Here is a 17,007-nt window from a genome sequence, read left to right as displayed (position 1 = left end):
GTAGCCCCCTCCATGGTGCACACACACAACACATGTATAAACACATATTCAAATATTATATATAAACAAGAATAGAATCAATAATAAGGTGAGTTACAGTAGGACAGCTCCACCCTCCAGCAGCACCTTCCTCAAGATCAACGTCCGTCATCAGTGTGTTTTTGGTTGTACTTACTCGCTGTGACCACTTGAGGCCAGTCAAGACTGGTGGTCATTTCTGTAAGCAGCAACTTAACAACATGATCAGCATTCATGTGACACTCGGTATTCACAAGGCTATCATAACTGACTTCTACTATTACTATTATATAGTATACTATTATGAATCATAAAGGTGTAGCAGGCACAACTGAGGGGAAGCCTCAGGTTTCATTTTTGGTCACAGTTTGTCACAGTCCTCTGGTTTGTGTTATAGTTGTATTCCTCTTTTAGTTTGAAAGTCCTCTTCTCTTGTACTGTACTACTTCCTGCCTGTGTGAACGTCTGCCATACAGTTTCACCTGTCCCTTGTCTCCTCTCCTTGTGTATATATTGTCGTTGTGCTCCCAATGTCTTTGTGCTTAGTTATAGTATTTTATTTATATCTGCTCATCTGAGTCTGCATTCGTGTCCTTCCTGTCTCTGCTGCTCCCTGCACTACAACACAGTTATTTGTTCTCTATTGACCCTGAAGTCTTTTATTGATGTGATACACAGTATTGCCTGAATATTTAAAGACAATACCAGCCTCCTCAATGGATGAATAACTCTCTGGCTGAATGGAAAGCTGAGGTTTGACAGAGCTCCACACTGTGTGGTAGCGTTATTGTGTGGCCTGTAGGACCTTGACCTTTGACCCTTTATTTTCTTTCCAGATGTTTCAATTCCATGCTAAACTTTGTTAACTTGTTATATTATCGCTCCACATGCCTCATGAGTAAAATCAATTATGTAAACAAAATCATATCGCACACGAGTATATTCTTTTGATTTAATTTTAATTAAAAAATACATTTGAATATGAATGCAATATGCATACTGCAACATATACAGTTGTCTGATGTCATGCAGATAAACATTTTATAATTTATAAAAAAACACGTCTTACAAAAGTCAACCTCTTTTACGTAGTACAGTTTACAGTAGGACACTGTGTTTCCTTGTTAGAGTACAATAGCATGCAGTAATGGAGGATCCCTCCAATCATAACATCCAGACAATATTGCTGAAGCATCACTACGTATGATGGTGGAATTGGAATGCTCTGCCTGCTCTTTGTTCTAATTAACAAACCAGCTGCTGCTTATTTGTTCCTTGACTAAGTTTTCCATCAAAAGATATTTTCTCAGGTTACTCTGTAGAGAATTAAATCATTGTTTTAATGTATTTATTTAAATTGTATCTCCATCCATTGTGCTAGGCAAGGATGAAGGTGTGATATAGTGATCTTGCAATCTTCCAAGAGTGTTTTTTTTCATAGCAAAAATAGTATCTTTTGCTCTCTGTTTACCAAAAATGTATGTATATATGTACTGTCTTCATCTACATATACAAACTGGTTTGGTTTTAAAGGTGTGTTCAGACTGAATCTAAGGCACATGTTTGAGGTAGCTTGACTGCATATCAAGTCAAGTTTATGTCAAGTTTATGCCAACGGTTACAAATTTCCACGGAAGCGGCAAGAATTGAGGCAAAGATTTGATTGCGTGAACTGAAATGTTTCAACTTTGAGCTCATCCTGAATGATCCTGACTTCAGTTATTGACCATTCAGACTCAAAAGGTGGAAGCAGTCGGTCAGAAGGAGAACAGCAGGAACAACCACGGTTCAGGGTCACTTTTAAGAACAATCGATGTGTGCATTGCTAGCTAGCAACAGCTAATGTTAATGTCTGTACGCGGGCAAAGAAACAGTCCAGTCTGAACGCACCTTAATGATACTACTGAAAGTCAAACTTACGACAGTTCAGCTCAGCTGCTGGTGTTCCACAGTGAGTAAACATCATGTGGAGAAAACATGATCTACCTGTTATTTCTTTGGTTTCTTCCAATCAGATATATTGAAGGGTTCGATTCTCCCTAAGTGTATTTTAAAGCGTTCTCCAAAGACGTTATCTCTGCATGCACATTTAAAACATCATATGACAGTTATGAAATGCTTCACATTAGTTGGACAGCTACATATTTTGCAGCATCTTAATATAAACCTATAGAAGTGTAAGGAATATCACCAGAGCATGTATAATGCACTCAAATACGTCACAGTGTAGATTATTGTACACATATAGTAGACCGTGGTCTTATTCATGACAACATCACCTATACCTTTCATGTGAACTGCAATATACAGTTCATGAGTTTGACATAAACACTCATTATGCCGAGGAACACAACGTTTAGAACATGAGGGCTTCTTTAGTGTTTGTACCAGGAAGTTGACTTACCAGAAGACATTATCCTGTGATTGACAGATTCAACAACAACAACAGAGACTCACTGGGGTTTTCAGGCAAAATGGCAGCAGTGCTCCAGCAGCGCCATGTAGTGGTGGTTTACAAAGACGCACCAGAGTTTCGTCTCTTAGCTTCTATAGTCTTTGTTTCATCTGGAACATGTCCTCCTATATTTTCCCAGTTTAACAGCTTTTGCAGAAATAGAAGCAAATTACTTGAGCATTGGTTGATTATGCATGCTGGTTATTCTCCCAGATCTGATGCTAGACCTTTACGTATGGTACTCGCAGTCTGCACTTCGTCAATATTTATTGTAGCCAAGGGAAGTCCAGTTTGCTCTGGTGGCCCAAGGCTATCATGGAGTTCCTGTTTCTGCAAGCAGGTTCTACTGGTTCCAGATCAGGCCTGTAAAGAAGAGGAGACAGTGATTACTGTGAGCTACTGGCTTTTTACGGTGTTTCTGGAGGACATCAGAGATACAGCAGCTCAGCCTGGGAGTGTGAGAAAACATTTATTGTCCACTATTGCCACATAGTCAGAAGCGCTGTAGTTGGCCGGCGCGTACGTCTCAGCAGGAGGGTGGTGTTCTTTCTAATGAATCCTGGACTGTGGCCATATCCCACCACGACTGAGCTTAAATCCACGGGGTAATTCTCCGACTCCTCCAGGCATACCTCCGGCCTGACTCCCCAACCCCCTCATCTGTCCGCTGGGTCCGTGCCAAGCCCCGGTCAGGACAGAGGGAGAGGGTGAAGGGCCGGCAGCCCTCCACCTCCCAACAGATTCCTGCACTGCTCAACCTCTCAAATGAAGAAAAGCCACAGTTCACCCACACTCAGACCCCGCCTCCCTCAGGCAGAAATAATAGCTCCCTGTATCTGGAACTGCCAGGAACCTGTCACACTCTTCTTGTTGCTCAACAGTCATTGAAGCTGTCACCACTTTTCCACCCCAAAAAAATGCCTTTCTTTCCCTCCATGCTGGCATTTTTTCACTGCAGTCAAATTGCCTTCATTCCTTCTCTTTTTTTTTAGGTGTTCTTCAAGAAGCAAAGGAAACGGGCACAGCCAGGATTAGACATCAGCACAAAACCGAACACTGAAGCTAAGCGCTTGTCAGGGAAATAGATTTACGATTTTTTAGTGTTCCATACCTCTTTGACAAATCTAGAGGAAACGGAAAACACGATGAAATGATTATAGTTTTCATATCTTTTACCACAAAATTATTCAAATATGAAAATCTGTATGTGAGCTATGGACATTTTAACATCAATCTGACATTGTGTCAGAGTGATTTGTGTTTTGTTGTAAAAGTCTTCATGAAGTTGGCTGAGTTCTAAATCCATCATTAATATTATAAGCCTCCAAACCGTGAGGTATATATCTAACCCTGTGAACCCCAAACAACTCATGGGCAGGATAGAAAAGCATGTTTTCTTTAAACAATCGCCAAAAACTACACCGTTTATCACAGCCAGATGCTGTAAAAAACATCATTATTGTCCGATTTTCATCTTTCCGATGGTCCTTGAAACACCGTGTGTGACAAACGCTTCCGTCAAAAAAAGCAACCGAAACTAAGTTTGAAATTATATTTCATCAAAAACATTTCATTCTACATGTCTCATTTAAATGTTGCCCCAAATAAACAGTTTACTCCAATCAGATCCTGTAAAAAAACATTAAATCCTGCGCTCCTCAGTGCAAATAGGAAGCTGTGATTGACCCGGCTGAGACCAACAGTTGAACACAGCAGAGAGGAGGAGAGGCTGTCAGTAGAGGTTGAACACATGTGAACAGCTCAATATACAGCATACAGCATGAGGAGCCATGATTTATGTTTCCATATAGATGCAGGACTTGAAATTGAAACAAAAATGTGACAGGAGCGAAAAAGACCCCCGAAACTGCTTGGGGTTCATGTGATCCAGAGTAACAATAAGCATCTCTATCAGTGAGGCGTCTCCTCGGTCAAGAGTCAAATTCAACAAAGAATGAGAAGTGGAATTCAACAGGGCTTTTAGCAGGTTACAACACCAGGAGATCGCCGGGAAGGTGCAATGTGGACAAGCAGGGTTTGGGTTACGGCTCTCGGGTCGGGAGAGTCTCTGATCCAAGGCCACCAAAAAAGAAAGCCGTGGTTTTGGCAGCGATGACAAGGACAGAGCACGAGCGACACAACATCAAAGCAGTGTCACGTGATCAAAGGGAGGCTTGGCGACATGAGAGGGCACTGGGTCAGTTCACTGGGCCAACCTGTGGAAGATCCTGCAAGTCAGGCTCACCTTCCTTCTCAGGGCAAACTATGACACCCTGCCCTGCCCCTGAAACCTCCATCAGTGGTTCAGTAATGAAGCGGCGGCCCCCTCTGATACCGCTAATGCTAACTTCCAACAATTTCTGTCAAGGTGCATTGTCCCTGGGGCACTGCAGATGTGGGATGACCAGCTCCTGAGGAAGCTCAGACGGGTCAAGAACAACAACCGTCCCACCTTGAACACTCCAACGGTGAGGTGTTGGAGGTGGGACAGGCAGAAATGTCCAGCAGGTAGTAAAACCCACCCGTTCAGTCCAATTAGTGCAGTTTTGATTGACAAAAATTACAAAAGTCCAGGACTTTCAGTCAGTGTTCCAGTTCATCCCAAAGGTGTGTGATGGGGTTTAGGTCAGGGCTCTGTGCAGACCAGTCAAGAACTTCCACACAAAACTGGGAGCAGCATTTCTCTATGGACCTGGCTTTGAGCCTTCCCTCAGCCACTGGCTCAACGTTGGAAGAACGGTGGTGTATAAAACATCATCGAAAGCTGCAGCATTAAGACTTTCCTGCATTGGATGCAAGCGGCCGAGACCAAAGCAGAAAAAAACAGTTACCTAAAATGAAATGAAAGTATGTGGACAGGGGTCATGGGTTGTGTTTTTACTTTGTGTTGATGTAGTATTATGGTCCATATACAGTTTACAGAGAAAACACAGCACAACGTGAAGTCTTTAGTGTATTCCTCACATGTAGAGTTGTGGGCAGGACATCTTTAGTGAGGCGGAAGTCAGTCCCAGCCTGCTTTGGTTCCTCATCTTAGTTTTCCTCACCAGGTCTTTGACTCTGCCCCATGTGTAGTTATCACTCAGCTGAACACGAAGACACAAAACAGAGACAATTTAATACGTTAAAAAGTTTAAAATTTAAAAAGTTGACTTTCAGCTGTGACAAGTGACTTCTAGACCAAAGTTCTAGAGCCCTACCAGCAGAACCCACAGGCCTCAATGTTTGTTAAGGTGTGTTCAGACATTTGTGAAGCTTATTCGTAAAACCTCGAGATAAGGACAACTTTTTCATTCCATTTTCAACTAATGCAGACCGATTCGCCTCATATGTCTTTACATGGAAAGGTCCTTTGTTAAAAAATACAGAGACAATGCAGAATGTGATTCTTGCAGTGGGCCTACAGCATGAACACATGACTTACCCTGCGCTGGGGAATGGAGAGGTATTCGGTGCTGTCCCCGAGGAAGGGGACCTCCCCCTCAGTGTAACTCCTTCGGTACAAGCCTCTCCTCCACAGCGGGACGGCTGTCAAACCTGCACTGCTCATGTCTGAAACACAAATCACAAACAGGAGGTGGTCACGGTGTGTGTAACTCCCACGTGTGGTGTTTGGATGATGTCATCAGACGGTCGGTGATCGTTCCGGTACTCTGCACTGATCTGACACCTGCCTGCCTGCCCACCTGGCTCTCTGACGGCAGCGGGGTGGGCGGTACCACCGGTACCACTGGTCATAAAATGTACCCAAATTCACAATATGTAGGATATTACTAGTCTGTCTCCGGCCATTTAAAAACAACAACACAAGTGGTCCTCTGGAGATGCATGTGGAGACCAAAGACATGATTCTGCACATAGAGGAGCTTTAAAGCTGCATTGTTGTTGTTTGGCCACCTGGGGTCAATGAAGCAAGTAGAAAACATCTGAGATATCATCACCTTAGTTGTTCGTGGCATATTATCAAAAAATGGCCTCATATTTACAGAATCATCAGAGGACCAACACTGCATCTTGAGTCCAAGCCAGTGTCCTTAACATTACATTTCTATACTGTTGGGGGAGTTTGCGTTACGTTTACGAACCATTGGTTTATGTTCAGTGGCAAATATTATCCAGTTCATGAGACACGTAGCTTATTGAACCCAGCAGAGGCCTAAAGAGGTGGTTGTCGTGAATGGTGGGAGTACAAAGCACAGGAATTTGACACCAGAGACTGGAATTTGTGTCCTATGGCCAAGAGCAGTTAGGCTTTTGATTAAATAGTGTCTCATGTAACCACTCCACTTAACCAACTGTTATTAGTTGCCGAAACCTAACCATAGATCAGCTGTTCATGCTTTTGTTGGCACGGGTGGATATTAGGTAAGGACACAACACATTGTCGGTGAACAGCAGATGTGTTCAGTGTGAACATTTTGCAAATTGTTGCAGGCATGTTAATAAAAAAATCAAAAAACTAAACATAAGCCAGTATCATTACTCTCAACTTCTCTTACGAAATGTATTTGCAAACATGTCTTTTAGGAGACAGGCTTGTCTTCGGTCTGCATTAACTGTTTGCTACTGAGCCGGTGTTGTGCAGCTGCTGATGGAAACCAGACCGATGAGACCCTCATGTCCAAACACCGGTCCCAGAAAGGCTTGGCCCGGTCAAGTCTACAAGTATTCTTACTAAGCCTGTTGTCCAGTCAAGGAGGGGTTAGGCATGTACACTCTGACTTATAACGTGTCAACACATATTTCAGTGGTTAAAGCACAACAAGAGTTTGTTCGCTCACATGTCGGGATCCTTTGCTTGCGTGTTGAGAAGGGAGTGATGACTGTTATGACAAATGGAGATGGAACTCAGTACAGGCCTGTGTTTGCCTCTGTTCATCCCACTCCCCACTTCTCCCACGTCTGTATAAACACACCTCCCTTCATCCCATGGGCTCGCAGTATCTACACATCACGCCCCTCTGCTAGACAAGGAAAGGGGTGAAGCAGCAAACGAGGTCTACAGATGTGTCTCGTGTGTCTGTGTGTAAGGCTGCATCCGCACCAAATAACGACGTCACAGCGAAAGCGTCATTCGAACATTTTTGAGAAACGCAACACAACGTCCCGCTACGATGACCAACAACCTAACGGCTACAAGAAGAGGAGCAGCATGAATAACCAAAACACAATGGAGTATAACGTTTCATGTTTAGTCACTCAATTTGGCCCTGAGCAGCAGGACACACCGCTTTGATAAGTCGTGCATCCTGGTTATGAGCCAGAACACTAGCAGCATGATGTCACGTCAGGTGACTCATGAAAGTCAGTCGGTGCACATTTTGAGTACTTCTTAGTGAACTTTTGCATTGAGGAGCTGTGACTCACAGTGTCCTTGGCAAGATACTGAACCCCTCCTGAAGACTGTGCCATCGGTGTGTGTGTGTGTGTGTGTGTGTGTGTGTGTGTGTGTGTGTGTGTGTGTGTGTGTGTGTGTGTGTGTGTGTGTGTGAATGGGTGAATGTTGACAGGTAGTGTACAGAAGGCTACTTTGGGTGGTTGGCAGACTAGAAAGGTGCTATTTATCTGTCCATTTGCCATCGCCTTATACATTATATATGCCTTACCCCAACTCCAGGAAGAACCCTCTGAAAGGGTTCCATATGAAACCTTTAGAAAAGGTTCTGCCAGGAACCATAAAGTTGTATCCAATGGCAACAAGGCAATTAACCCTATATTGGTTCTACTTAACACCCATATTTCTAGGAGTGCACAACATTTAACCTTGGCCCAGTCAGAGATAGCCACTCCACGTACTGCACTTAATCTGGGCCCCCCTTCTCTCCTGACTTCTCAACCTCTTCTACAGATCCAGTTTCCTGCCTATGAGAGGAAGAACGAAGGCATTCCAGAGTCCACAGGACATCATATGTTCCTGCCATGAGCAGGATGCCGGGAATTCCGCCCTTGTCCCACTCGAGTCATAATTTAATTTTCCCCACGGGACCACCCAGCCGTCAGCCACCGTGACCTGCTCCGAAAACAATAATGACAGCATGAAACTTGAGCACCGCTAGAGCCTTTTAATAACATACCTACAGTAATAGATCCAATTGAGGAACATGTCAGAAAAAAAACAACTTGAATACGCAGTTGTGCGTGTGTTTGTTGACACATCCCACTAGGGCAGGTTATTAAGTGCTGATCCTACTAGTAATGAAATGCTAACGGTTAAATAGGGATGGATTCAGTGACTTCAAGAGAAAACAACGACTCTGTGTTTCAGAGAAACAGTCTGTCCACTGAAGAATGAAGCCCAATGCTTCCACTGTACTAGATTGTCCTGTTCTATCCAAACTGCCAATCTTGCGTTCATCCCTGCAGTTCCTGCTGCTGCTTGTTGGTCCCATCATTTCTACCAGATATGACAACATTGAACCCACCAAAGTAATATCTTCGCTGAAAAGTCGGACAAAAGCTCAAGCGGACAACTTAGCCAGATTGTCTTACCAACCTTATCTGGAGGTAAAGCCGAAATGCGCACGCTTTAAATCATTACACCATAGAATAGTCAGACAGTCTAACAGTGTTTGAAACCTCCTTTCCTTTGCCGGATTTAGGAGTTCTGCTCCAGACAGTAAAAAGTGAAACTTCAGCTAGTTCAGAACTTTCCCACCAAGTCAAGAAAAAAAAGAGCACATTACTCGTGTTGCTCTGAACTGGCTCCCCAGCAAATGGTAAATGGACTTGCATTTTTATAGCAGGTGACCCATCCACACACACATTCGTACACTGATGGCAGAGGCTGCCATGCAAGGTATCACCTGCTCAACATGATCTCAACTAATGCACATTCAGACACACTCACAGCCTTCGGAGCAATTTGGGGTTCAGTATCTTGCCTTTACACTTCGACATGCTGAGCTACAGCCACATTGCGTAAAGCATCCTCTAACATTTCAGACTTCTTATCAACCAACATGAGCCTGAGGGTCCTGACACTGCTAGTTTAGCTGTTCATACAGTAGCCCACAAAATAAGTGGGGAACATGCTTTTAGCTGCTACCCTTCCTGACCCTCTGCCCAGCTGCAGTAGATATGCTGCGCTGTTGACATTTGTAAAAATGAACTGAAGGTCTACTTATTCAGCCAGGCATTTAGTTAATGTAGTACGTTTTTATCTTATTTAATTATGAAGTGCTATAGGTCAAAGATGAAGCAGGAAGTGGGATGAACATCATTAGTATCCATCTACAGAATATCAGTGATATTGGTGGCAAGAGGTGCCTGCAAAAAGCCCAAAGGAGATTAAAAGACAATACCAACCCGGACACAGCCTGTTCACCCAGCTGCCATCTGGCAAGAGACGGCAAAACAGGACTACAAACCCTGTTGTACATTGACAATAAATGATCCTTGCACCTTGTATACAAAGGACATTCTGGATTTATTTACAATCTGACTGTTTCACTGCTAGTGTTACTTGCCTTGTCCATGGGACCTTTGTTGCATGTCATACCCGTCTCGGTTCCAGCAAGCCCCAGTGGCCACACAGTGGAATTACAACTTCCAGTTCCATCACGTAAAGCCATGGGGCCCAAAGATACGCAATAAACTTACACTGGGAATGAGATGTCTGTAAATCAGTAGATACACACATATATATATATATATATATATATATATATATATATATATATATATATATATATATATATAGAAAATAATAGAATATATATATATATATATATATATATATATATATACAGTATACCCATTGGACCATGGACAAACACTAGTTTGTTCAACGGCACCTTGACAGTTGATAGTTGTTTGATGTAGTATAGTTTCATTTCCTTCCCTTTTTCATCAAATGAAGTAAAATATGCCATAACATTACCTCCTCTGGTCGGTGTGAGTGGAAGCCGGGTGACCTCGTGGATGGTGGATAGGTCAGAGAGGGTCCCGCTGGGTGATAAGAACTCACTTCTGGACTGTCTCTTCTGAATGTCCTGGAAAGCCAGGCTGGCTGCGCCACAGCTGCAGTGATGCAGGAAGAAGTCCTGTTCAGGAAAATTGGCAGGAAGAAGACACAAATATGTTACGATGTGATTTTACTGTACAGTTTTCTTTACTAGAAAATCACCTTAAACTAGATCGTAGCATATGTCAGAAATGCAATAAAAACCTTTAATCATCATTAAGCCTCCAAGATGGTTTGAAATTCAATTGGAACATCTCATTATTAAGACTCCCAAACACAGACAGCTGTGGACACCACAGACAAGTAGTAGTTCTGTTCATTCTGTCCTCTCGGAGGACCCGTTCACATTCGCAGTAGAGCATTACGCTACCACTCTGTTGTACACCCTATCATACACACCCTATCTTTATGGTAAGCACTCACACAGGAGATTATCCTACAGGGGTCACCCACAGTGAGCCAATGACCCCGGACCCTTCTGCAGAGGATAAGGCTGTCTTGTGGCGCTGATGTGAACAGCGGACCCGAGCTGTCATACCTCATGAAGTGTCTATTCAGACAGTGTTCTAGCTCGGACTTTGCCGTTGAGAATGTCACAGCTGGAGTTAATATTTAGACATTTTCAGTCTTGAGGTGGATATAGAAATTTTAGTTCAAAATGTAAAGGTATGATGATTTATAAAATGGTGGTTGTATGAATTAAATATGTGACAAAGAGCCTTTCTTCTCTCTCTCTTTGTCACTCTCTTTACTTGGGTTCTCTAAAAGCTTTGAAGTCCTTGACGCCTGCTGGCTTCAGCCATTGCCCCAGTGAAAAGCTGGTCTGGCTACTGAGCCCTGAACACTAGCGTCAGTCCAGGATTTCTGAAAACCCTTGTTACGTAATAGTGTGCCATGGCCTAGAACTCCACATTCACCTTCTTTAGTGAACCCTGAAGTGGGAAAGGAGTGATGATTACACTGCCAGGAAAAAGGTCCTAAAATCTAGTATCAGATTCTCGGATATGATGAAAGAAGGAGTAAGAATTCTGCCGTTGTTTTTTTAAGACTGAGTTCCTTCACATCCCACCACACCTCAGTCACCATTCTTAAATACGCCGACAACACAACAATAATTTGACTCATAACAAACAATAATGAAGACAGATACAGCGAGCACGTAGTCCATGCAACCACTCAGAGTCTTGATAACAACATCTAGCTCAACACATCTAAAACACAAGTACTCACTATTGATTTCAAGTAAAACAACACCTCCTCCTTCATCCATGACAGTTTGGTACCACAGCACAGACCGTCACACACACACAAAACTGCATCACTTAGTCAATAAATCATCCAACAATATTGGCTCCCATCAGCTTAATCACTATATCACAAACGCAGGATCAAAAAGAGCCACAAAAATAATCTCTCACCCTGCCCACCACCTCCAACCGATGCCCAACAGCTCCATCAGGTCCCTGTCTGCCAAAGCATCCCGCCTTAAAAACATTCCAATAAGAACTTTGAACACTTCTCACTTTCCCTGACATGACTGTTTAAATGTCATTTATTACCCAGACACTGCCTCTTGATTTGTGTAATCTAACCTCCTGACAAAAGTCTGTAGTGTGGGTTGAGCGCCACAAAGGCTAAATCCTACATTTCCCATAATGCAAGCAAAACATCTTCCCAGTTTTTTTAATACACCTTTGTCTTTTAAACTCCACATACCCGAAGTAAGAACAACACACACACACACACACACACACACACACACACCTCTTTGGTCTTCGTCAATCGGCCGTCCTTCTGCAGGCTGCAGATCTGTCTCTGCAGCAGGAGGTTGGTCTCCTGCAGCTGGCCAATCTTCTCGATGAGTTGGCAGATGTGATCGAGGTAACCCAGGCCTGAACCCAGAGGGTTGGAACTTGCCTGCTGGGTCTGGACAAACAGAGGGTGTGCAGGTTAATCAAGATACCAGGAGTAAGATATAAGAAAGCCATTGTATTATTCTTGTTGGGATGTAGAAGCCTCTGAGATTATGAATCCTTAATTATGAATTAAATTCCAAAGGGCTAGCTGCTCTGTGGAGCAGGAAGACCTGTAATGCACCGATTAAAGGGCGAGGGCAATTCCAACCCATTTAGAACAAGATGGCACTGAACATGGCCCTGTTCGTACCGGGTCTGCCTCTCTTACTTTGTACATGGATTTTGCAGATTAGAATGTTGATAATTTGACATGAGTATGGATTTTTGTTTGGTTCTTCCAACCTGGTTTGAAATTCATCTGGACATGCTCAGATGTCCTTGGCAGAAATGAAAGTGTTGCAGCACACATTTGATATGTTAGCTCTGCAGAGAAGAATTTCACCTACTGCTGCTAAGAGGAAATTAATTACTACATCGCCAAGAACACAGAGGAGGATGTTGTTTATGTGTGTGCTCAACCAGGAGCTACAGCTTTTCAGTGATGTAAAAAAAGGAGCAAATATCTATCCAATGATCAATATTCTTAAAAGCGTCCCAACAAAAGCAGGATGTGAGCTCGGGTCGAGTCTTTACTGCTGACATAGAAACTCCAGTCGGAAACACTGGTCAAACAATGGGCCAGCAGCCATAACAGGCTGGAGGACTGACATCACTCATTTCCTCTAACGGACAGACCCTGTGTGGATCACACAGGACCTTGACCATGAACCCGTTCCCATGCAACACTGAGCTTCCTTTCACACTTTCATTGTGTCATAGTACAAAATAGGAAATTCATCACATTTGGGACAAAAATGTTCTGCTAATTTATAGCTTAAAAATGTCTTGACATTTTGAGTTGAAATCAATATTTAAAAGGGACAGTACTCCCCAAAACCAAATAGGAATATTTGTCCTCTTCTGTAGCAGCCTGGTTTTGAACATATCGCCCCCAGAGAGTCTGTTTTGTCTCCAATTTAATGGACCTAGATGCTACTCGACTGGTGGTGCTCAAAGCGCCAAAAACATACGTAATGGGTCACATTAGTGTGTGTCGTGTGAAGAGTTCACAAGGAGAAATGAACCTCAGCTCTACAGAGGAGTTCAGCATCTTCTAGCACATCGGGTTTTATGACCCAGAACTTTGTTCCTGTGGTTCTCTCTCTGCTCTCAGTTTGGATGCAGTAATCAGGTTCAAAGGGTTAATGTAATATTCATCAGGTGTTTTTTCTTTTTTTGTTGACTCCACAGAGCCTTTCTAGCTACCAGACCTCTAGTGTTTTTTTGGTGGCTAATTAAGATAAGGAAGGGTATTCCTTCCCGGAGATGACCCTCACTTCCTCAGGGGCAGATGATGATGATGAGGGGGAGGGTCTGTAACTAGAATCCGTTCCTGCTGAGACAGGCACGTTATCAGGGCCGGGGCAGATCTTATCCACGGCCCTTCAGAGACCACTGAGTGATCCAAAGCCGGGAAAAAAGGGACTACGATTTGGGTAGCCCACGTTTGCGAGCACAACCTAATTTTAAAAAGCAAACAAACACGCACACACCCTGCTGCACTTCCTCTGAGATTCCGCAACAAAGGGCCAATAATGCCTCCCACATGGGACTGACTGAGCTCACTAGGATGGGAAAAGCTGCATGTCGGACACAAGAAATGAAGCAAGGTTTGATAATGCTAATGTTTTCTAAGGTGAACAATAGATCAGGAATCCCCTTAGGAGGAACATAAATGGAGCCTTGTGAGTGGAAGAAAGCCAGGAGAAATGTGTATCTATCTTGTGTTTTCATCTGAGGGTCATTCATATGCTGCAGCAAAGGGATATCTGAAGCCAAGATCTTAACACTGAACAAATATTGCTAGATAAGAAACTGGAAGTATAGGACTAAAAGTGACAGTACTGGTCACTGAGAAGAAACAAACTGAGAATGGAGAGGGAGGGAAAACAACTCCCGTCACCCTGTGGAAGATCTACATTATTTAATAGGTCAGTTGACCAAGGACTCAACAGCCTTACAGGAGTTCACAAAATTCCAGAAAATGAGTCAGCAGCCATGCTTGCAGTCCTGGGAAGCAAGTCTTGGCTACAGCAAGCTAAGCAAGGTAGACATCATTTCCCAGGGAAATCCCAGTCCAGGTGGGTTACGTAATCTATCCTGGGGCCTCCTTTTGACTCAAAGAACCATCCAGTCTAATCCATGTCTGACTTTCATCTCATAAGTGAGTGTTGGAGCGTACATCAAACATTTAACATTTAATAATTAGCACAAACACAAACTACAGCTTTGTTATTGTGTCATTTGATCATAATGGAAGCTACTGGACTGAATGACATGTTTACCTGCTGCTGCACTAGATACAAATGCTCAGCTTCACTAACATCAACAGGATTCCTCCTCTGGGAACCTTGCATGGTAGCTGCATTCTCGCAATGTCACGAGATCACGCAAAAATCCATCTTGTTGGACCTAAGGTGACCAGTTTGTGTCCAGTAAGCCAGAGCCAATCAGCATCCGGGTTAGGAACGTGGTTTAGGGGCGTGGCTTATGTGTGTGTGACACGACACAGCCAGGCTGTTTGTTCTAAACAACAATGGCGGTTCCTGAAGAGGTTAGCGATGCTGCAATAGCAACCGTTCTATCAGAACGTGAGTGTTTCTTCATTGAAGGAAGAGAAAAGAGCGACACTGAAGATTCTCTTCTCCTGACTCGCTTAATAATAAGGAACAGTTTGATTAACAACGGTTCATCCAAACACCTGCTACGTATTTTTTTAAAGGTGCTTTTAATGTTTTTTAGAATTTCAAAATAAGAGCATGAGACAATAACATCCAAGGTCACTGTGTAAACCGAGGTCTTCTCTAACCCTCGCTTTCACTCACTATCTGCCTCCGTGAGGCTTTCCCAAACATGACAGCGCTGGAAAGGAATGAAGCACCAGATGTGTGGAGCATCCAGATAGGGAGGACGGTACGAGCCGAGCACGTACGCCGCTTCTCCCAGCCAGGCCCTCCTCTTTCAACACGCAGATAGTGTTTCTGCCTCACCTCCTGCTGCACATCGTTCAAAGCAGTCAGGCAGCAGCTGAGGACACCATGTGCTGGAGTTGTCCTTCTGTCCCGTGTTAGCTTTGGCACCTGACTTTGATTCGGTTTTGGTCCTTTGATGAAAAAGTATGTTTCGTCAAATCTTCACTTTTTGAATGTTTCATGCAGCTGTTGCCGTCCTTGATGTGCACAGTTACCGTAGTTCCACTCATTGTTGCAGTTTTGGATTATTAACATAAAGTACATTATGGGAATATTTGAGGGGAATACATAGTGCATACATTTCAATCTGACAATTGACAATTTGGACATTGAAAAGAGCAGTGTGTACAATTCAAACGGGGATTAATTGTCAGAAATGGAATATAATATGCATAACTATGTTTTCATTAGTCTATAACAGGGGTGGCCATATGAGAAACAGGGACTGTTGTGAAGGGCTGAACTCAGTTCAACTCAATGTTATTCCACCTCTTGATAAAAAGCAGTAAATTGTATGATGTTGATATGCTGTGAGTGGAGTGGAATATAACTCAGTATATTTGCTTAAGGACTGTACTTTAGTGCAAATTCAAGGTACTTTACTTGACCGTTTCAGTTTTATTCAACGTTGTACTTCCACTCCACTACATCTCAGAGGGAAGTATTGTACTTTTTTTACTCCACTACATTTGTCTGGCAGCTTTAGTTACTAGTTACTTTGCACATTATGATGTTTCAAACCCTTTCTACCCAAACTGAATATAAAGGAGTTAAAATGAGCTCCACCGTAAACATCTGCAGCAGGAATAATGATCTATTCTAAAAAATATACATCTGTAATATCCATAAATGTATAATAGAATCTGCATCAGTCAAGTTTTTGTATTTCTCTCTGTTTGCTCTCGTAATGGAGATTGAAGTTGTAAACCTTAAACAATTGGATATGCAGATAAACGGGTCCATACGATTGCTGTTACTGACAGGTGTTGGAAATACGACTGCTATGCACTCAATGAAATCTCCACCATTTGATCATTGAGACTTGCAGAGCTTATAGAATCTCGTTGCATTTAAAGTCAGACAGACGAGCGGAGTAGAGGAGACGAGGCTTGTGGGTAAACACACAGAAAGTGTCCATATTTGAGGCAAGGCTAAATCCAATATCCCACTGCCGTGGACAACAGAGCCTCATTTAGCAGGGGAAGGAATTACATTATTAGCTGCGGTGACAAGTGATGATGACCATGGGGGCCACACTAGCTTACCGCCTGTCAGCAACGTACCCCTAGAGTCCGTCATGCTGGGCCCCTAAAAGCCGCTGCCACACACCATTACCTCACGGGGCTCCAGGGACCCATCAAAGAGCCTTTATCTGTGTAAATATGTGAGTCATTTGAGATATTTGACACGTATTTGATGCATCCAGGTAAGCCGCCAAGCTCTGGACTCGGAAAACAGGGGAGGGGGGGTCGGGGATTCGGATGAGAGAAGAGCAGGTGGTCAGCGACAGTATCGCCAGAAAAATCTCCACTCTCTCCGCACAGATGAACAGGTGCTGCATGACATGCAAGTCAATGAAAAAGC

General features: G+C 43.3%; 1 protein-coding gene across 1 annotated transcript in view; it reads right to left on the bottom strand.

Annotated features, from left to right (window-relative positions):
* Positions 1-958: 958 nt before the first annotated feature.
* The window catches only part of si:ch211-250c4.3 (uncharacterized protein LOC100535981 homolog), a 31,009-nt gene continuing 14,960 nt past the window's right edge, over positions 959-17,007 (bottom strand). Inside the window, exons 3-7 of the mRNA XM_068727963.1 lie at positions 12,201-12,362; positions 10,353-10,515; positions 5,898-6,025; positions 5,438-5,559; positions 959-2,836 (exon numbers count right to left, since the gene is read on the bottom strand). Coding sequence (XP_068584064.1) covers positions 2,740-2,836; positions 5,438-5,559; positions 5,898-6,025; positions 10,353-10,515; positions 12,201-12,362 — 672 coding nt within the window. The 3' untranslated portion in view covers positions 959-2,739. The remainder of the gene's footprint in view (positions 2,837-5,437; positions 5,560-5,897; positions 6,026-10,352; positions 10,516-12,200; positions 12,363-17,007) is intronic.

Source organism: Cebidichthys violaceus, unplaced genomic scaffold (genome assembly GCF_023349555.1).
Source record: "Cebidichthys violaceus isolate CVI_PGR_0920_01 unplaced genomic scaffold, fCebVio1.0.p SCAF_10, whole genome shotgun sequence".
NCBI lineage: Eukaryota > Metazoa > Chordata > Actinopteri > Perciformes > Stichaeidae > Cebidichthys > Cebidichthys violaceus.
The sequence above is the reverse complement of the archived record's forward strand: the minus strand, read 5'-3'. Positions and strand labels throughout refer to the sequence as shown.